Genomic DNA, 22072 nt, shown 5'->3' with positions numbered 1-22072 from the left:
TCTGCATGAAAGGCAAACACCTTACCTCTATGCTATCTCTTTTTTTTTTAACACAAATGTCAGATCCCAAACCTCCCAGATCCCCCCATCCCCCAGGGATAATAAGATCCTCTTGGAATCCTCAAGGCTCCATCCAACAAACCCTTTTGAATTGGGAGAGGCCCTGCGCACCACTTCTCCGGAACCTACGAGCCTCCGGGTTGCGCTTCCGGTCGGAATCACCCTCTGCGCACTCGGACATGGCGGCGCTGGTATGGAGAGGCGTTCGGGACTGGCTGAGGCGTATGGACTTCGCGGCGGTCCCACGAAGGCACCGACACAAAAAGAAATGGGTAAGGTGGGGCGAGGAGCCTGGGCTGCAACACCGCGTCCTTCCCTGTCCTTTCCCCTCGGGGAACTCGGCGGTGTTCGGGGTTTACCAGCCATTCCACTCGCCTCGTGCCCTGCTGCTCCTCTTCCGACTATTTCCGGCTTGCGCCAATTATTTCTCCCTAGCGCCAGTTATGCACAGCCTCGTCGCCCTTTTATGACGTCACAAGTTATAGGCTCTTCCTATAGGTCAGCAGTCCCCTGACCCCGCCCCTTTATGTTTTAGCCACGCCCACCCTTTTTTTCTATGACACCATCGCCTCTTCCTCTTGCCCTTGGATACCTGTCCTTGGGCCACTTGTCACCTTCCACCCTCTCCCTCTCCATCCCCTCCTTTCCTCTCCCTTCCCTCTTTTTACCCCCCTTCCTCTTTCCCCTACCCCATGACTTCCTCTCCTCCTTATCTTTTAGATCTGTCAGCCCAGACACCCACATCTACAGACACTTGTACTGAGATCACCTTCCTTCCCGGGTCTGGGTCACACTCTGGGGAAGGATTCAACTCCTTTCTTACCCTCGAGCTGCCTTTGGCGCCCAGGAAAGATCTCAGCGATCATCCAGCCAAGACTCCCAGCCATTCCCCAAATTCTATCAAAAGGTGCACTGGTTCTCTGCCCTCTCTAGGTTCACCCCGCTTCCCCAGAGATCCGATCTGTGGCCTTTCTGAAATTTGTCTCAACTCGTCCCCCTCTTTACCTTCCCCAGCCCCACCGTCTTCCTCCCCACTCCCACAACTTCCCCACCTGGGAACTTGTTCTCTCTTCAGAAGGCCCTTCAACCGGGATCCTATGATTTTGAGTGCTCCACCGAGCCCTTGTTGTGAGCGGGTCAGCTTTGTGGGGAGAGCCACAGACCGCTCTGCAAGTTCTTGTTCCTGGATTAGTTCCCCAAGAACACCATGCTTCCATACCTCAAACCCTGGGGTTGATCAGCCCCCTTATTTATACTGTTGTTCTCCATCCCAGGTAACCAGCCCAGGGTCTTCCCCTACTCTCATCCACAGGTCCTCTCTGCAGCAAGCTTCTAAAACCTTGCTTGCTGATCACGTATTTTCATCTCAGTTTGCTCATCAACCCCCAAACACCAATCCCATGAACTCATCTTCCATCCCTCCTGGGTCTCTGAGATCTTGTCCCATAAGTTCACCTCCTGGAACAGGTCTTGTTTCACCTCTCTTACCTCATAGGTCTATAGAAACTAGACCTGTAACTTCCCCATCCCTTTCTCACAGGATTTTGGAACCTGAGCCCAAGAATCCCTCACTGTTCTCAGCATCTTCCCCACCCACTAGCACCTTTTATCCTGGCCAGCTTAAGTCTCTAGATTGTTCCAGTTGTCCTCAGGAAGGCGCTTATCACTGTTCCCTTCTGACCCCAGAATGTACTGTAGAGACTCACACATCTGTCTCTGAGAGTCCTTGTTATACCATGTTCCTCCCTCCTTGTCCACCTGAGTCCCAGGATCCCAGGAAGTCTGTCTTTGAATCCCTTTTTTCCTGGGAGACTGGTGGGAGCTCTTATATCTTTGTAAATCCAGCTGACTCTATTTCTTGTCCCCCCTGTGCTACAGAACCATCGTTTACTCTCTGCTCTCCCTGTTCTTATCCTGCCTTCTTCCCTTCACCTCTGTGCACCCAGCTTATATCTCCACCCCACTCACCTCCCTGTAGAAGCTATAATGATCCCCCTCACCCTATCTCAGTTTGCACCCAAGTCAAGGCCCCCAAATCAGAGGTAAAGCCACGTGCTCCCCACAAGTGTCGCTCTCTGGTCACCACTGTCATACATACTTCTGACCAGCCTAAACCCCCTGCGACCAGTGCCCCTGCCCCACCTCCTTCCAATCCCTCTGGTCCTTGTACAGTTACATCCGTCACAACTTGCTCAAATACTTGCCCCAAAGAAGATGTCCAAGGGCCTCCTCCTTTACCTCCTGTGGCATCTCGAACCCTCAAAACTGTCATCCCCACCCCCACTTCCCTTCCTGTCTGTATTCCCTGTGAGTCTGTCATACCCATCAGTTATACTCCATGCAGCCCCCAGGGGACCACTGGAGAAGGTGCCTGCAGCACCTATATATATTCGATGGTTTCTCCCACCACCTGTCCACTCTCTTATTCTCTTGATCAATCTCTCTGCTCAGCTCCCATCTGCCCAACTCCCGTCTGCCCAACTCCCGTCTGCCCAACTCCTGTATGCCCAACTCCTGTATGCCCAACTCCGTGTCAGCCCATAGTGCCCCCTTGTGGCATCTGTTATACTCCCAGTGGTCCACCCCAATCACAGACTGTGGCATCTCCTTGTTCTGCCCACATCTATTCTTTTATTCCTTTGAGTACAACTTTTGACTACCCTCAGTGTTTACCCATTTCCCCCCAAACCCAGATCCAACCTGATTCTATGCCCTGTGGCCTTCATGTCTACTCTGTGGCTCCTTATGGCTCCCCCAGAGAGTCCCCTCAGGATCCCAGCAACTGTCCTTTGCCTTCACCCTTGAGAGAAAGCTGTAGTACAACTGTTGTTGTCAGTGACTGCCATGAAACTGAATGCCAGGGCAACAACCAAGACAAAGCTCTGAATCAGGGTGAAGGTCTCAACCACCTTAGCAGAAGTCAGAGTCAAAAGGATCTCCATCTCAGCATAAATCTGAGCCGGAACAAGAGTTCCCCACCAGTCAGAAGTCGGAGCAGTAGCAGTAATTCCCAAGAAAGCTTAAACCAGGATCAGAGTGAGAACCTTAAACTTAGTGGAAAAAGGGGTGAGTGTGAGAATCTTCAACATGGCAAGGCCAAGGGTTCCCATCAGAGTCAAAACAGGAGTCCCAGAAGTAACAAAAATCATGTCAAGAGTAAAAGTCCTGCCCATAGTAAGAGTCCCCAGCAGACCAAAGTTAGTGATCAGAGCAAGAGTCCCCACAAAAACAAGAAGTGAGGACCAAAGCAAGAATTCTGAACAAACCAAAATCCCAGTCCAGATCAAAATTCGTTGATAGTAACTGTCAAGGAAGCGAACCACAGTAGCACCAAGATCAACTTGTGGACTCCAAAGCTGAGATTCTTCAAGTTCTGGTTAGTTTACTTTTCTTTTTTTTTCTTTTTTTCTTTTTTTGGTTTTTGGTTTCTGATTTTTGGGCCACATTCAGTGGCGTTCAAGGGTTACTCTTGACTCTGCACTCAGTAATTGCTCCTGGCAGGCTCAGGGGACCATAAGGGATCCTGGCACTGAACACGGGTCTGTCCCAAGTTGGCTGCATGCAAAGCAAATGCCCTACCACTGTGCTATCTCTCCAGCCCTGGTTAGTTTACTTTTAAGCCCTCCGAGCCTGACTCATGCTGCTCTCTGCTGCTCACATAAAACTATCCTTAAAAAGAAGTCATCTTTGAAGTTTCCATTTTAGTTCATACTTCAATGGTCTTCAAGCTTCTTTTCCCTTTTCCAGGGAATTAGTAACCTTCCTTGAATCACTCCAAACTGTGCTGAATAAAATACTTAGGTGAATTACCCTCATTCCATCAGATATGGAAGGCTGGAGAGATAATACAGTGGCAGTGTACTTCTCTTGCATGCAGCCAACTGAGGTTTGATTTCCAGGGTATGGTTCCCCTGAAGCCAGTCAGATGTGATCCCTAAGCAAAAAGGAGTAAGCCCTGAGACTGTTGTGTTCCAAAAATACTCCAGTTATGGAAGATTTATATTTTTGTATCTGCCCCTGAAATATATACACATATATGTGTATATATATCTGTTATGCTTGCAATAAGAGAAGAGCTTTCAAAAATGCTTTTCAAAATGAAAGGACCAGGGGCCAGAGAGATAGCATGGAGGTAAGGTGTTTGCCTTTCATGCAAAAGGTCGGTGGTTCGAATCCGGGCATTCCTTATGGTCTCCCGTGCCTGCCAGGAGTGATTTTTGAGCGTAGAGCCAGGAGTAACCCCTGAGCACTGCTGGGTGTGACCCAAAAACCAATAAATAAATAAATAAATAAATAAATAAATAAATAAATAAATAAATAAATAACTAAAAGGACTGTTCAATTAGAAAGCATTTTGTTCACTTCCCCAGGGCCTCCAGATCTCATAAGTTGAAGTGTCCTCTCCTGAATTGTTTTCTTAAATTCCTCTTACTTCAAGGAATTCTTTTGATGTTAGTTGGTGATCCCACCTTAAACTCAGAGAGCCAGCTTCCTTTCTCTTACAGCCTGAGAAAGGCAAGCTACTCATTACTTTTCTTTTCTACCCTTCGGGCAGGCACAAGACAGAATGCGAAGGTAGAGTGGCCACTAACTGGTTCCACGTTTGCCACAGGGCTCCTAATTGTAGTGCTGGGATCAAGTAGTGGGGATTAGAATCAAGACTGGAAGACCAATAGGCTTGTTTTTTTTTTCCATTTTAGGCCGCCACAGAACCTAAATTTCCTGCCACTCGACTGGCTTTGCAGAACTTTGACATGACCTATAGTGTGCAGTTTGGAGATCTTTGGCCATCAATCCGAGTCAGTCTCCTTTCAGAGCAGAAGTATGGTGCACTGGTCAATAACTTTGCTGCCTGGGACCGTGTGAGTGCTGAGCTAGAGCAGCTGAATGCTAGGGATTTTGTGAAGGAAGCCATGGCCTGTGGGGAACCGGAGCCGGAGGGTGGCCAAATTGCAGCTCCATCCTCAGCTTCTTGGGCCTACAGCCCAAACCTTCGCTGTTTTACTTTCGCCAGAGGGGATATCAGCCGTTTTCCTCGTGCCAGGTAGGCTTTGGTTGTGCCAGGGTTGGGGTATTTTGAAGCAGACAGAAAGAAATTCACCTCCTACTGTGTTTTTTTTGTTTGTTTGTTTGTTTGTTTGTTTTGACCACACCCGTTAGATGCTCAGGGATTACTCCTGGCTAAGCGCTCAGAAATTGCCCCTGGCTTGGGGGACCATATGGGACGTCGGGGGGATCAAACCTCGAACCTCGGTCCTTCCTTGGCTAGCGCTTGCAAGGCAGACACCTTACCTCTAGCGCCACCTCACCGGCCCCTCCTACTGTGTTTAATAAGTATCAGTATTGCGGGGCCGGAGAGATAGCATGGAGGTAAGGCGTTTGCCTTTCATGCAGAAGGTCATCGGTTCGAATCCCGGCGTCCCATATGGTCCCCCGAGTCTGCCAGGAGCGATTTCTGAGCATGAAGCCAGGAGTAACCCCTGAGCGCTGCCGGGTGTGACCCAAAAACCAAAAAAAAAATAAGTATCAGTATTGCTAATATTTACTGAATGCTTATACATACTAGGCATTTTTCTAAGTGCTGGAGGTTATCGCCTTTGTTCTGTCAACAACAGCCCTCTAAAGTGGGTAATGCAATTGTTCCTCTTTCACATTTGACAGGTGGAGAAGTTAAGGTACTAGCTTTAGGTCTCAAAGAGTAAGTGTTATGAGTCTTTAGACCCAGGCAATCTTACCCCAGAAATAAGGTGAGTAATCTTACCTTAAGTCATTTGGACCCTGCTCTGCTCTATAGGAGATCTTGCCGATAGAAAAAACACTTCCCTGGTGCTTTGAACAGTTCCTGAACCCTCCAATAACATTATTATTATTATTATTATTATTATTATTATTATTATTATTTGGGGGGTTGGCCACACCCAGTGACACTCAGGGTTACTCCTGGCTATGTGCTCAGAAATTGCTCCTGGCTTGGAGGACCGTATGGGACACCGGGGAATTGAACCACAGTTTGTTCTAGGCTAGCGCGCACAAGGCAGATGCCTTACCACTTGCACCACTGCTCAGGCCCCTTTTTTAAATTATTTTTGTGTGTGTTTGCTTTGGGGCCACACCCAGCAATGCTCATAGCTTACTCCTGAGCTTTGGGGATCATATGAGGTAACAGGATTGAACTGAATTGGCCACGTACAAGGCAAATGCCTTACTTACCCCACTGTACTATATCCCTTGCCTCATTTTAATTTTTTTTTTTTTCAAAGACTGGAATACTTGGGGTAGAGTATTCCAGAGGGCATTTTGTTTTGTATGTGTGAGGCTATAGGTTCAAGCCTTGCATGGGTGGGGATTGGGAGTGCAGGAAGAGAAAAATTAAGTAAAAACAATGAAAACACCTATAAGGGTAGACATCCCTCTTTAGTGTTTTATTTTTTTTGTTTGTTTGTTTTTTGATTGGTTTTTTTTTGGGTTTTTTTGTTTTTTTTTCTTTTTTTTTTTTTGGTTTTTGGGTCATACCCTGCAGTGCTCAGGGGTTACTCCTGGCTCTATGCTCAGAAATCGCTCCTGGCAAATTGGTGGTGGGAATCTTGCACTAGTGAAGGGGGGTGTTCTTTACATGACTGTAATCATACAACTGCAATCATGTTTGTAATCATGGTGTTTAAATAAAGATAATTTAACAATAAAAGAAAAATAAGAAAAGAAATAAAAAGATTTATAATTCACTTTGACCACAATAAAATTAAAAAAAAAAATCACTCCTGGCAGGTTCAGGGGACCATATGGGATACCAGGATTTGAACCACCGACCTTCTGCATGCAAGGCAAATGCCTTACCTCCATGCTATCTCTCTGGCCCCTCCTCTTTTTTTTTTTTGTTTTTGGGCCACACCCGTTTGACGCTCAGGGGTTACTCCTGGCTATGCGCTCAGAAATCGCCTCTGGTTTGGGGGAACCATATGGGACGCCGGGGGATCGAACCGCGGTCCATCCTACTCTAGCGCTTGCAAGGCAGACAACTTACCTCTAGCGCCACCTTCCTGGCCCTGGCCCCCCCTCTTTAGTGTTTTAGAAGTCAGAAACCAAGGCAAAGATGAAAAAGTAATCTTATAGGGGCCGGTGTGGTGGCACAAGGGATAAGGTGTCTGCCTTGCCCGCGCTAGTCTAGGACGGACTGCAGTTCGATCCCTCCCAGCATCCATATGGTCCCCCAAGCCAGGAGCCATTTCTGAGTGCATAGCCAGGAGTAACCCCTGAGCATCAACAGGTGTGGCCCAAAAACAGAAAAAAAATAAAGGAAAAGTAATCTTTTTTTTTTCTTCTTTTTTTTTTGGTTTTTGGGCCACACCCGGCGGCTGTCACATCTGGCTGTCAGCTCAGAAATAGCTCCTGGCAGGCACGGGGGTGGGGTGGGGCCATATGGGACACCGAGATTTGAACCAACCACCTTTGGTCCTGGATCGGCTGCTTGCAAGGCAAATGCCACTGTGCTATCTCTCCGGGCCCAAGGAAAAGTAATCTAAGAAACAGCAGAAGGGCTGGAATGATAATACAGCAGGTAGAGAACACTTGCCTATAGGCAGCAGATCCAGGTTTGATTTCTGGCATCTTATAGGCTCCCTGAGGAATGCCAGGAATGATCTCTAATTGGAGAGCCAGGAGTAAGCCCTCAGCATTGGCAGGTGTGGCCCCAAAACCAAAACAAATGAAAAAGAATTATCTTTGCTAATACTGTTTATGATCTGCCAATAACTGTCCTATGTGCTAGTTAAATAATTCATGATTCTTATTTATTTATTTATTTATTTATTTTTTTTTTTTGGTTTTTCGGGCCACACCCGTTTGATGCTCAGGGGTTACTCCTGGCTAAGCACTCAGAAATTGCCTCTGGCTTGGGGGGACCATATGGGACGCCAGGGGATCGAACCGAGGTCCTTCCTTGGCTAGCACTTGCAAGGCAGATACCTTACCTCTAGCGCCACCTCGCCGGCCCCTAATTCATGGTTTTTTTTTTTTTTTGGTTTTTGGGCCACACCCGGCATTGCTCAGGGGTTATTCCTGGCTGTCTGCTCAGAAATCGCTCCTGGCAGGCACGGGGGACCATATGGGACACCGGGATTCGAACCAACCACCTTAGGTTCTGGATCGGCTGCTTGCAAGGCAAACACCGCTGTGCTATCTCTCCGGGCCCAATTCATGGTTTTTTTAAAAGATTCACTGCTCAGCAAAATAAATAAAAAATAGATCAACACAAGTGGTGAAATTTGGTGAATTTTCAGAACTTCAAACCTAGTGGGCCAGAGTGATTATATAATTTGCCTTTCATATAGCCAACCTATGTTCAATCCAGCACTCAGCATGGTCCCCCAGGCTCACCAGGAGTGATCTCTGAGTTCGAAGCACTGCCAGATGTGATCCAAAAACAAAAAGAAATTCAAACCTAGAAAAGCCACACGCTCCAAACTCCGAAACCCCCTAAAGCTAGAAAACCGTAAAGCTTCTTAAAAATGTTGGAAATGTGGCTCGGTGATAAAATCTTGCCTTCCCATGTATGAGGTTCAGTATTCAATCCCCAACACACACACACACACACACACACACACACACACACACACACACACACACACACACACATACACACATACACATACACACATACACACACGGTTCCCTTAAATTAAAAGTGATTATTTATGAAGGAATAAAACTGTTCAATATCCAACCTCATCAATAAAACTAAATTGTAAAATACTGTGTAACAATGTTGAGGTCAGAGAGCCAGCCTAGGTTCAATCCCTGCACCATTTATGGTCCCTTGAGTCCTCTTGGAGGAATCCCTGAGCATAGAACTAGGAGTTAATCCCACAGCACTTCTGGGCATAGTCCCAAAATAAGAACAGAATTGCTCAGTATTTATAGCTGAACAAATGAATAAGTAAATATGAGTCAGAAATGAATTTTTACTGAATAGCCCCTTAAGACATGTGTCTTCTGATTTAGAATTTGACTTGAAGGTGGTCTGTCTTCTAGGCTTGGCAGCCTGGGTGTCATGGACTACTACCTGATGGATGCGGCCTCCTTGCTGCCTGTTTTGGCTCTTGGCCTCCAACCTGGTGACATTGTACTTGACTTATGTGCGGCCCCAGGAGGAAAGACACTAGCATTGCTTCAGACTGGTTGTTGCCGTAAGTTTGAGGTGTCTTGGGTAAGGGAGGCTCTCTGCCTCATCACAATGAGTGTGATGGCTCTCTGGTCCAAGGTCAGAGGGAGAGGATGAGTGCTTGTTTGCTGATCAACTAGTATATTTTCTCTTTCCTTTATTTCTTATTTTATTCTTAAAACATGTTTTAAGAGCTTTTATTATTTTGGTTTTTTTTTTTGTTTTGTTTTGTTTTTTTTTACCACATCCAGCGGTGCTCAGTGGTTACTTCTGGCTACTGTACTCAGGAATATACTCCTGGCAATGTTCAGGGGACCATATGGGATACTGCGGATTGAACCGCAGCCACAAGCAAGATAAGCACCCTTCCCACTGTACTCTCTCTCCAGTCCCTTAAAAAATTTGTTTATTTTTAAATTTTGTTTTGTTTTTGGGTCATATCTTGCTGTGCTCAGGAGTTACTCCTGGCTCTGTACTCAGAAATCACTCGTGGAAGGCATGGGGGACCATGTGGGGATGCCAGGAATCGAACCATGGTCTATCCTGGGTCAGCTGTGTTCAAAGCAAACACCCTACTGCTGTGCTATTTCTCAGGCCCCGCTTACAAAATGTTTAATGTAAGAGTTTCAAGCATTCAGTGTTCCAAATCCAACACTAGTGAAAATTAGTATGTTTCTTTATTTGCAATGATTTCTTTCCTTTCTCTGTTAAGTGACCTGGGAAGGTTGCTCAGTATATCAAGGTTTCTGAGGGCACATGAAGCAAGATTCTGATCAATCTGGTTCACAGATGTTTACTCTCTATCTCTTTACTCTTTTTTTGTTTGTTTGTTTGTTTGTTTATTTGGCCACACCCAGCAGAGCTCAGGGATCACTCCTGACTGGGCTCAGGGGACCATATATGGTAACAGATGCCCAGTTCTACTGTATTATCCCTCCAGCCCTCTGTTTGAAAACTTAGTTCTATTTACTTAAAACTCTAGGAGCTGACCACAGTTACTCTCTAAGTTTTCTTAGATACCGCTTTCTGGAATTCTTCCTGAGACTTTATATCTTTCTTCATCTATATTCTGGTATGCTACTTTCTATTGCCTAAATAAGCATTTGTCTTTGCTCAGGTTAACTTTCCTTTTTCTTCTTTTCTTAGTTTTTTGGGCCACAGCCAGCAGCACTCAGGAGTTAGTCCTGGCTCCGCACTCAGAAATTGCTCCTGACAGGCTCAGGGGATGATTTAGGATGCCAGGGATTGAACCCAGGTCAGCCATGTGCAAGGCAAAACCTTATGTGCAGTACTATTGCTCCTTCTCCTCCTACTTGACTTTTGAGAGGCCACCTCTTTCCCTCTCCCTTTCTCCCTCTCCCCTTTCTCTTCTTCCTTCCCTCCCCTCCCCTCCTCCTCACAACTGACTTATATTCTGCCTCCTTTTCCCCCTCTTCCTCCCCTCCTCCTCTTCCTTCTGACACCTCCTCCTCCTTCCTCTCCTCCATGTATTTGACTTTTGTGCGAGGACCTTCTCCTCCTCCTCCTCCCTCTTCCACCTTGTACTTATGTATGGCTTCCTCCTGCCCCTCCTCATCCTCCCTCTCCTCCCCCTCCTCCTCCCACTCTTCCTTCCTCCCATTTCTCCTCCCCCCTTCTTCCCTTCCTTCTCTTCCTTCTCCTTCTCCTCAACTCAGCACTCAGGAGACATGGTACCAGGAATCAAACTTGAGCCTCCACATGCAGAACATGTACTATAGTCCTTTGAACTGTCTTCCCACCTACTCATGTCACCTTTTCTCTAGAACAGCATTTCTCAACTGGGTGACAAGTGGCCCTTTTTGGGCCCCTCCCAGGATATTCCACGGGGGCCTTTGCTGAAAATTGCATAAATGGTGGCTCACAGCACTACACTAGGGGTCAACCGGTAGGATGGGAGACCTCAGAAGAAACAAGTTTTGGAAGATGACCATGGTGAAAAATGTTGAGAAACAGTTCTAGAATACCCATCCCTGTCCCACCCCAGCTGGTCTTTCTATAAACTTTTAGCTTTCAAACATCAGCTTAAGTGTGCCACCTTCTGGAAATTTTCCCTCCTCACCCTCTGGCCAGTTGAAAAGAGATGTCTATCTCTTGTGCACATTAACCTGGCATCAGTGCTTTACTGGGTACAAAGCTTTCCCTCTTCAAGATTCTGAATTCCTCGGGCCAAGGATGTAGGTCAGTAATAGATCATACCTTGAATGTATGACTTGAATGTATGAATGTGTGACATTCTTGAATGTATGAATGGCTTTGACTTCTGGCACCAACACAGGCACACAAGCACACACACAATTATAAATTCCTGTGGGGTGGATAAAGGGTCACTTGTCAGGTTGGACTCATTAGATGAGAAATCTAAGGTTGCTGCTCCCTGAGGGTTGTGCCCACTGTCTGGCTGTGGTGCTCACACAGATATATATATATTTTTTAAGTTAAGGTGTTCATGGGGGTTGCACAGTACTGGTGTGTGGTATTTACACACATCTGCCTGTTTTGCAGATAGGAATCTGATGTTTCTGGAGTTCACAGCAGAGCTGTCAGGACCAAGCTCAGCATGTGTGATGACACTTGGGGTTTGTTTGAACTTGTGACCATGAAATTGCAAGGGAGGCATTCCAAGCTATTGCATAATTGGCACTTGTCATTAGTATTGCAGTAATGTTTTTTTCTTACAATGGAACAAAGTGGGATACTACTGGAACTCATACATTTTCACAAAGGGAAAGGAAATGTAGATAATTAATTGGGAGAACTTTAGGTATGTCTAAAAAATAATTAGCTGACTTAAAGAAGAAAACATTTTCATTTGTTTTTGGGTTTTCACTTCTGGTAGGGTTTGGGGGACCATTTGGATTCCGGGGCTCATTCACAGGTTGGTTCATGCAAAGCAAATGCTCTGTCTGCTTACTATTGTTCCGGCCCCAAAGAAGAAAAGTTTATTTCTCCTTAGCAAGTTGGGATATTACAGTGCAGGCTGGTTTGGAGACCCCAGAGTTGTGCTTCTGCTTTCATTTATTTTTAGTTTTTGCACCACACTTGGTGGTGCTCAGGATTGAATCTGGGTCGGCTGCATGCAAGGCAAACACCCTACCTGCTATGCCATTATTCAGGCCCCTGTCCCTACTTTCTTTCTGTTTTGTTTTGTTGAGTGACATCCGGTAGTGCTGAGGGGTTTGCACTCAGAAATTGCTACTGGCAGGCTTGGGGGACCATATAGGATGCTGGGATTCAAATCACTGTCTATCCTGGATCAGTTGTGTGCAAGGCAAACACCCAACACTGTGCTATCTCTCCAGCCCCTATCCCTACTTTCTTTTTTTTGGGGGAGGGGTCACATTTGAAAGCGCTCAGGGGTTACTCCTGGCTCTATGCTTAGAAATTGCTCCTGGCAGGCTCACGGGACCATATGGGATGCCAGGATTAGAACCATCGACCTTCTGCATGCAACATAAATGCCTTACCTCCATGCTATCTCTCCGGCCCCTGTCCCTATTTCCTTGTTGCAATTATTTATTGCTGGCATTCATCATCAGATTGACTTCTGACCATAGACAAATTCTGGAACTCTGGTCATCAGAGTAGGCAGGAAGTTGTGGTGAAAGAGGCACGTTTAATTGCATCAACTTTTTTTTGACACATCTCAAAAATCCCAGACAGTCATTTGCTCTACTACTCATTAACTGAAACTAAGTCATTTGGTCATATTAGTTGGGAAAGGTGTATTTTGAAGCTATAATTAAAAATTATTATACGGGGCCGGGCGGTGGCGCTGGAGGTAAGGTAAGCCTTACCTGCGCTAGCCTAGGAGACGGACCGCGGTTCGATCCCCCGGCGTCCCATATGGTCCCCCAAGCCAGGAGCGACTTCTGAGCGCATAGCCAGGAGTAACCCCTGAGCGTCACCGGGTGTGGCCCAAAAACCAAAAAAAAAAAAAAATTATTATACAACAGTATAATAATTAAATATTGACCATATGCAATGCTGGGAAAGAAACAAGCCAGAGTTAGCTGCAAGGCAAGTGCCTTAACTCCTGTATCATCTTTCTAGTCCTGTCACATTGACCTTTTTTTTGCGAGGTCAAATCTGGCAGTGCTCAGGGTTCCTGGCTTTGCAGTAGGGGATCACTCTTGGCAAGGCTCAAGAAATTTTATGGGGGGCCCGAAGAGATAGCACAGCGGCGTTTGCCTTGCAAGCAGCCGATTCAGGACCAAAGGTGGTTGGTTCGAATCCTGGTGTCCCATATGGTCCCCCGTGCCTGCCAGGAGCTATTTCTGAGCAGATAGCCAGGAGTAACCCCTGAGTACCGCTGGGTGTGGGCCAAAAACCAAAAAAAAAAAAAAAAAAAAAAAAAGAAATTTTATGGGTTGCCATATAGTTCAACTCGAGTTGAACACATGCAAGATAAATGCCCTCCCCATTGTACTACCTTTCTAGCCCTCTGAAATGTTTTATTATTATCTATCTATCTGTCTGTCTGTCTGTCTATATTTTGGAACCACACCTGGCTGTGCTCAGGAAGCATTTTTTCTTCTGTACTATTTCTCTAGCATCTCTGAAGATTTCTTTATTCCTACAAAAGTGTTCATTCTCCTATAGCTATCTACAACTATATTGCACTCTGTCAAAATTCCAATGCTGTTTTTTTTTTCTGTTTTGGGGCCACACTCACTGACACTAAGGGGTTACTCCTGGCTATGCACTCAAAAATTGCTCCTGGCTTGGGGGACCATATGGGGCACCAGGGGATTGAATCACAGTCCGTCCTAGGTTAGCACATGCAAAGCAAATGTTCTACTGCTTGCGCCACTGCTCTGGCCCCCCAATGCCATTTTTTATTCTTAAAATCACACAGTTGGCATAGTTGCCCATAATACATACATTTGTTTCCAGATAAATGAAAGCAAAGTTACTGAAAAAAATAAAAAGAAAAAAGAAGAGAAGAAAGTTTTTTTTTTTTTTAAAAGAAAAAGTATAGCAGCAAGTACATTTGTGAAAATTATCCTATCTCCAAAGAAGTCATGCAATGGCAGAAAGTTTAGCAAGCTCTTGTTGTTAACTGTCCATTCTGTTAAATTGATGTGTTCCTATAGGGATAACAGCATCAAACAAATGAAGTTGTCCAGAAATTCAAAGCATATTACTGATACTGTGACTTTTAGGGGCATGTACTAAGCTGCCATGACTCCTGGGAGATATAGGGGAGAGTGTCCACATTCACTCCAAAAAACTCTGGTGATATCAGCCTAAAAGACCAGCATTCCTGAAGTTTGGTCAGATTGGTACCTTGAAGGGAATTATAGTGAGGTGATGAAACAGGACCACTGGGAAAAATGTGATTCTGGATGATGAAAGCAGCAAGTATGTCTTCGACAGAGCAGAGGTTTGGCCTGCTCTCCCTTCACCAGATGGCCAACTTTCTGCTGCATGGCCAGTTTATCCATGATCTTTTATAGCTTGTTTTACATCTCATTTGAGAAAAGAGTGAGTCTCTAGAGCTGGCCCAGTGTAAACATGTCATTTGCATTTGTGGGCATGGTTATGGCTGCCAGGCTTCCCTGGAGAAGGAAGATATGTGGGGTGGACAATGCCATTTTTTATAGAAGTAGAAAAAAACTAAAATGCATACAATTTATTCCGCCAGGTAATCTTGCTGCCAATGATCTCTCTACTTCCCGAACAAGCAGACTACGGACGATCCTCAAAAACTATGTGCCTCAAGATTTCAGGGATAAGAATCGAGTTCGAGTTACTTCATGGGATGGCAGGAAGTGGGGAGAGCTAGAAGGGGACACATATGACCGGGTAAGTAATTCCTAACTTGAGACATCCAGCCAGATAAATCTGACCTCTACATTCCTAGCCCTAGTACCTCTGGAGGCAGGATTAGTCTCACTTGACATGTCAGTCTGTGTCTAGTTCTGACTGGTGCTCCATGGATGATTTCAAGGAACAGCCTTTGATACTGTCACTTCAGTTTAAATGACTGAAGGTCAGCTAATAATGATAGGTTACTATCAACATCCAGCAGTGTCCCAAAATACAAAAACCCAAGTGAGTAGCTTGTGGGACCATCTGCTGCCTCTGCTGGGGTTTTTGGCAGTGCTCAGGGGAACATGCAGTACTGGGGATCAAATCCAGACCCAGTACTGCATGGTTGCCTAGCACCACTAAGAGTAGCCTCTGTATACTCCTAGAATAATCCAAACACCTAAAGTAAACCAGAACAATGACAAGTACCAAATTATTAAGGCAAAGCCAAGGACAGAGCCTTAATTGAAGAACTAACTAAAGACTTCTCTCTAGGGGCAACTACCTACAGTGGGTAGATATTTGCCTTCCATGTGGCCAACCTGGATTTGATCTTCAGCATCCTATATAGAACCCTGACAAGAATGACAAGATGGGGCCAGAGAGATAGAATGGAGTTAAGGCATTTGCCTTTCATGCAGGAGGTCATCAGTTCGAATCCCGGCATCCTATATGGTCCCCCGTGCCTGCTAGGAGCAATTTCTGAGCATGGAGCCAGGAATAACCACTGAGCACTGCCGGGTGTGACCCAAAAACCTTTCCCTCTTTCCCTCCCTTTCCCTCTCTTCTCCTTCTCTCCCTCCTCTCCCCTCTCTCTCCCTCTCCTTCCCTCTCATTCCTTTCTCTCTCCTTTCCCTCTCTTTCTCTCCCTCTTTCTCCCTCTTCCTCTCCTCTTCCTCTCCTTCCCTTTCTCTCTCCCTATCTTCCTCCCTCTAAAAAAAAAAAAAAAAAAAAAAAAAGAAATCACTCCCAGCAGGCTTAGGGGACCATATGGGATGCTGGGAATCAAACCTGGGTTCATCCCAGGTTTGGCTGCATGCAAGGCAAACACCCTGCTGCTGTGCTGTCGCTCTGATCCGCAGGAATGATTCTTGAGTTCAGAGCCAGCAGTAAATCCTGAGGATTTCCAGGTGTGGCCCAAAAACCAAAAAAGAAAAAAGACTTCTTTCTAGATAATATCAGTTAATTATAGCTATTTGTGTATTGTACTTGTTCAGAAGTATTTCTAAATATATGATTTTCTCACTTGCTAAGTCACAGTTGCTTATCAAATTAAAGTAAGAGGCTTTGTCTAGTACTGTGTAATGGATGGGTGAGCAAAAAGATCATCTACAAAATCTCCAGGCCAGGAGCCTAAAGCAGTCCTGGCCCAAGGAAGAAGCGTGGAGAAGTTCTAATCCTTGACTCTTTGACCCTTCTGGGCAGGTGCTGGTGGATGTGCCCTGTACCACAGATCGCCACTCTCTCTTTGAGGAGGAGAACAACATCTTTCAGAGGTCGAGGAAGAATGAGCGGCAGATGCTGCCTATGCTGCAAGTGCAGCTTCTTGCGTGAGTGACAATGTCTTAAAAAACTCAGGACTACCTAAACTTAAAATGGGTCTGTTATACTGGCAGGCACAGGGCAAAAGGTGGTAGTATAGGATGCGTTCTGGGAACATTGGTGCAGGGAGGTTGACACTAGTGGTGGGAATGGCCCTGATTCACTGTATATCTGAAATCCAACTTTGAAGGACCATGTAGATCATAATGGTTTCAATAAAATAAAATTAAAAAAATAATAAAACCAAGCTCAGGACTTTTTGCACGAGCACTCAGCATCTGGGGGATGGAAGACTGGTAGTTCTTGCCACAACTATCCCCACAGAATGGCTGGGTATCTGCCTAGAGGAGATAGACATTGTGGTTGGTCCCATAGAGCAGTATTTCTCTGTTTCTGTCTATTATCTTTTTGCCTTTGGGGCTACACCAAGCACTGCTCATTGGTTCTGCACTCAGGAATTGCTCCTAGTGTCCTAGTACATGGGGGGACCATATTGGATGCTGGGATTGAACCTGTGTCAGCTGCATGCCAGGCAAGCATCCTGCTGTACTATTGTTTCAGCTCCAGAGCAGCATTTCTCAACTGGGTTCCCAGGATATCCCAAGAGGGCTACAGATGAAAATTTTGTAAATGATGGGAATACTAAGACTACAGGAATGAAACAGGTTGGAAAGTGGGCACAGTCAGAAAAAGATGGAGAAATACTGCTTTCAAAACTACAAGTTCATGATCGAACATACATAGTAGAATGAACTGCAAGATTCAGACTGTTTTTCTTCCAGGGTTGCACCAGTATCAGCGAGTAGTATAAGTATGAGAAGCACTTGCTGAAAACAAGGGTCTGCAGTGCTAGAATGACTACTCAGTCCCTAGCCAGTGCCAGGTTTGGGCCATAATCAGTGTCAGAGTATAGGGCATCATTTTAAGAAGACTTCTTGCAAGACAGCCCACTGAGAAAGGTCAGGCTCCTCTTTGTTTTGAGAAGGATTTTCCAAGCATTGTCACTGGGGAAAGAATGGCAGAGGCTGTTTAATGCAGCTATACATCCCACATTCTCCTGTTCTTGCTTCTAATTCCTTTTATTGCTCTTCTGGAAACCCAAGAATCACTGCTTTTTTTCTCTCTCTGGTTTCAGGGCTGGACTGCTTGCCACCAAACCAGGAGGCCATGTTGTCTATTCAACCTGCTCACTCTCACATTTACAGAACGAATATGTAGTTCAAGGAGCCATTGAGCTTTTGGCTAATCAATACAGCATCGAGGTTCAGGTGGCAGACTTGACCCCCCTCCGAAAGGTTTTCTCGGACACGTTCTTTTTCTTCCCATCCTGCCAAGTTGGTGAGCTGGTCATTCCAAACCTCCTGGCCAATTTTGGGCCTATGTACTTTTGTAAAATGTGTAGGCTGACATAATATTGCCTTTGGAAACAGGAAGATGGAAGTTGTATTCATCTGGATGCTCCAGAAACTGAGACCACACACACTGGATCCTAACTCCTTTATGATCAAGTCTTTCTTAGATAGTTTTCAGCAGTAAAAAGTAGGCATTTTTCTGTCATGCTGTCCCAGTTGTGGCACATGAGCAGGTTTCCAACTCACTCTCCATTTCCAAGACTGCTCTGAAGATTCCTGCCTGATAAGGAGCTTACGAAGATGAGTCACATAGCAGCCACATATGCTGAACTGTAAAAATTGGGAAGAAGAATTTGGCCAACAGAATTGTTTATGCTCCCTAGAACCGGGGCAACAGTTGGGAACTTCATGTTAACCAAATACTGTTCCATTTGGACTTGCTACTGCCACTAAATGCCATGGTTCCCAGAGCCCAGGGTCAGCCTTGATTTCAGCTCCGCCCACACGTGAATTCTATCTGTATCATGTCTTAAGCAACTGATAGACCCAAACAAATCTACCTAGTCTCTCCATATGGCTTATGAGCTAAATTAAGGAATAAGTAAAGCTGTTAAGCCAATGCATAACGATCTGCTGACTTACATCAAGAAAGTTCTTCTGGGCCAAATCATTCCTCTTGTTGTTGGGAACTAAACCTGGCTAGGGAAACTCCTCTGCCTCAAGTCAGTGAGTCTCTTTTGTGTATTGAGTCCCTTGTTCATTCTTCCAGCAAGTATTCCTGAGGGAGCCTGGCGGGGAGCCAGAGAGCCTCTGGAGAGCATGTGTTGGGATTGTGGGAAAAACGAGGCTGCCTCAGCTTTCGCATTGTAGCTCTCCTGTTTGCTTTCTTAGCACCTGGAAATCTTGTAACATCTTGTTTTACTATAGTCTATTATTTGTTTTATTTAAAACAAACAAAAGAAAGGCAAGAAAAATCAAAGCTATTATTGAACTCTGGCACCAATTCTTTGGCTTCTAAATTATGCAGTTTATCTCCAGCATCTGAAGTCTCAACTCACAAGGATGTGTGTGGGTGCAGCACTATATAATCTTTACTGACAGTGCTAGTCATGTTAATTTTGGTAACTGTAGCACAAAGAAGGTGGTCTTCTGCTGGCAGGGATATTAAAGATTGCTTGACCACTTGACATTGTCTTGCTTGTTTCTGTTTGGGGAACAATCATGGGGCTACTCCCTGCTTGGTGTTCTAGGATCACTCAGTGAACCATGTAATATAAGGGATCAAACCTGATGTGCCTGCATGCATAAACATATGCTCTATCTCAGGGGCCGGCATGGTGGCGCTATAGGTAAGGTAAGCCTTGCCAGCGCTAGCCTAGGACAAACCGTGGTTCGATCCCCCGGCGTCCTATATGGTCCCCCAAGCCAGGAGCGACTTCTGAGCTCATAGCCAGGAGTAACCCCTGAGCGTCACCGGGTGTGGCCCAAAAAAAACAAAAACAAACAAACAAACAAAAAAATAAATATATATGCTCTATCTCTTCAAGTCATCTCGTCTGTTTTTTGTTTATTACTTTTTAAATTTTTTTGGCCACCCCTGGCAGCGCTCAGGAGTTATTCCTGGCTCTGCACACAGAAATCGCTCCTGGCAAGGTTGGGGGACCATATGGGATAATGGGATCGAACCCAGGTCAGCTGCATACAAGGCACAAGGCAAGTGCCCTATCTGCTGTCTATTGCTTTAGCCCCCTTTTATTACAATATTTGGGGTGTTGTGCCAAAGCAGGGTACAGCAGGTAGGATGCTTGCCTTGCATGTGGGCTAGCCTGGGTTTGATCCCTGGCCTCCCCTAAGGTCCCATGAGCATCACGAGAGTGAGTCTTGAGCTTAGAACCAGGAATAAGCCCTGAGCATTGCAAAGTGTGGCCCAAAACCAAAATATTTCGGGCCTGAAACATTGACCTCTGTGAGAAATGTCACACATATTAAGATACTCGTGCTCCCAGTTCTCCTTTATTCATGTGAGTGCCACTCCCAGCAAAGTGCTTGGAGCTACTCCTAGTTGTTTAGTCAGGGTTCCTGAGTTCAAACTGCTGGGCATGTCTCCAGCCCTTTGAGCACCTCTCTGGCCCTGGTTCTTCTGTCTTTCTCTTCTCTTTTCTTTTCTGTCACTTTTTACTTTTCTTCTATTCCTTAGAGATGTCAGCTGAGAACTTGATTAGATTAAGCCTGCTCTTTTCTTGGCATTTCTAGTACCACATCCAGAGAAGGCTTAGACCTTCTAGACCAAGTGGGAGGAACCTAGGAAGATGACACACCAAGAACTAGTACTCTAGTCTCCTGAGAGATATGTGGTCTCTGCCTACTGTTTACTCTGCACTAGGTAGCTTTTTACTTTTTGTTTTTGGGCTTACACCCAGTGGTGCTCAGGGCTTACTCCTGGCTCAGCACTTTATTTTTTTTTTTTAATTTTTTTTTTTTTTTTTTTTTTTGGACACGGGTTACTCCTGGCTCTGTACTCAGAAATCGCCCTGGCAGGCTCTGGGGACCATATGGGTTACTGGGAATTGAACTGAGGTCTGTCCAATGTTGGCTATGTGCAAGGCAAATGCCCTACCACTGTGCTATCACTCCGGTCCCTTAATTTAATTTTTTTTTGGTTTGTTTTTGTTTTTGGGTCACACCCGGCATCGCTCAAGGGTTACTCTTGGCTCTATGCTCAGAAATCACTCCTGGCAGGCTCTGGGGACCGTATGGGGAGCTGGGATTCGAACTGATGACCTTCTGTATGAAAGGCAAATCCCTTACCCTCCATGCTATCTCTCTGGCCCCAAATTTTTCTAATAATATATTTAAGCACCATGGTTACAAACATGTTTGTAATTGAATTTCAGTCATAAAATGTACACCCCCCTCCACCAGTGTCCCCTTCTCCATCCTCCCCCACTCTCTGCCTGTCTTTGAGACAGGCATTCTATTTCTCTAACTCACTATCATTGTCATGATAGTTGTTAATGTAGTTATTTCTCTAACTGTTCTGTACTCACCACTTTTTGTGGTAAGCTTCATATTGTGGGCTGGTCCTTCCGGCCCTCATCTCTGTTGTCTCTGGGTATTATATTATTACCATATTGTCTCTTACTTTTCTTTTTCTTTTTGTTTGTTTGTTTTTGGGCCACACCCGGTTATGCTCAGGGGTTACTCCTGGCTATCTGCTCAGAAATACCCCCTGGCAGGCACGGGGACCATATGGGACACCGGATTCGAACCAACCACCTTAGGTCCTGGATTGGCTGCTTGCAAGGCAAACACCGCTGTGCTATCTCTCCGGCCCCCTTATTTTTCTTAAATCCCACAGATGAGAGACTATTCTATGCCTCTCTCACTTTCTCTCTCTCTCTCTCTCTCTCTCTCTCTCTCTCTCACTTTCTCTCTCTCTCTCTCTCTCTCTCTCTCTCTCTCTCTCTCTCTCTCTCTCTCTCTCTCTCTCTCTCTCTCTCTCTCTCTCTCTGACTTATTTCATTCAGCATAATAGTTTCCATGTCCAGGGCTGGAGGTAGGGTTTTTGCCTTACATGCAGAAGGACGGTGGTTCAAATCTCGGCATCCCATATGGTCCCTGGAGCCTTTCAGGAGCGATTTCTGAGTGTAGAGCCAGGAGCTCAGGCAGCACCTGAGTGCTGCCGGTGTGACCCAAAAACCAAAACCAAAAAAAAAAAAAAAAAAGAATTAGTTTCCAAATCCATTTATGTCTAGGAAAACGTCATAACTTCATTTTTGTTTTTATATTTTTAATTTTTAATTTTTTCTTTTTTTTGGTTTTGGGTCACACCCGGCAGCGCTCAGGGGTTATTCCTGGCTCCAGGCTCAGAAATTGCTCCTGGCAGGCACGGGGGACCATATGGGACGCTGGGATTCGAACCGATGACCTCCTGCATGAAAGGCAAACGCCTTACCTCCATGCTATCTCTCTGGCCCCTATATTTTTAATTTTTTTGCTTTTTGGGCTACACCTGGTGACTCAGGGGTTACTCCTGGTTCTACGCTCAGAAATTGCTCCTGGCTTGGGAAACCATATGGGACGCCGGGGGATCGAACCAAGGTCCATCTTAGGTCAGCACATGCTAGGC

The 22072-nt window shown here is 45.6% G+C and overlaps 1 protein-coding gene across 1 annotated transcript; it reads left to right on the top strand.

Moving 5' to 3' along the window:
- The first annotated feature begins 239 nt into the window (after positions 1 to 239).
- Positions 240 to 19130, top strand: NSUN4 (NOP2/Sun RNA methyltransferase 4). Its single transcript, XM_049774898.1, has 6 exons — positions 240 to 332; positions 4761 to 5104; positions 9088 to 9242; positions 14883 to 15043; positions 16475 to 16599; positions 17727 to 19130. Exons 1-6 carry the CDS (start codon positions 240 to 242, stop codon positions 18001 to 18003), a joined length of 1155 nt encoding a protein of 384 aa, XP_049630855.1. The 3' UTR covers positions 18004 to 19130.
- The last annotated feature ends 2942 nt before the right edge of the window (positions 19131 to 22072 follow it).

This window comes from Suncus etruscus, chromosome 6 (assembly GCF_024139225.1).
Source record: "Suncus etruscus isolate mSunEtr1 chromosome 6, mSunEtr1.pri.cur, whole genome shotgun sequence".
Lineage (NCBI taxonomy): Eukaryota > Metazoa > Chordata > Mammalia > Eulipotyphla > Soricidae > Suncus > Suncus etruscus.
This window is presented reverse-complemented; position numbering and strand designations above follow the sequence as displayed.

Bases quoted from the DNA above. Each gene is read 5' to 3' on its own strand.
- NSUN4 (XM_049774898.1), top strand. From the start codon at position 240: ATGGCGGCGCTGGTATGGAGAGGCGTTCGGGACTGGCTGAGGCGTATG. The intron at 333-4,760 runs GTAAGGTGGGGC...TTTCCATTTTAG, and splicing joins ACCGACACAAAAAGAAATGG to GCCGCCACAGAACCTAAATT. The intron at 5,105-9,087 runs GTAGGCTTTGGT...TCTGTCTTCTAG, and splicing joins AGCCGTTTTCCTCGTGCCAG to GCTTGGCAGCCTGGGTGTCA.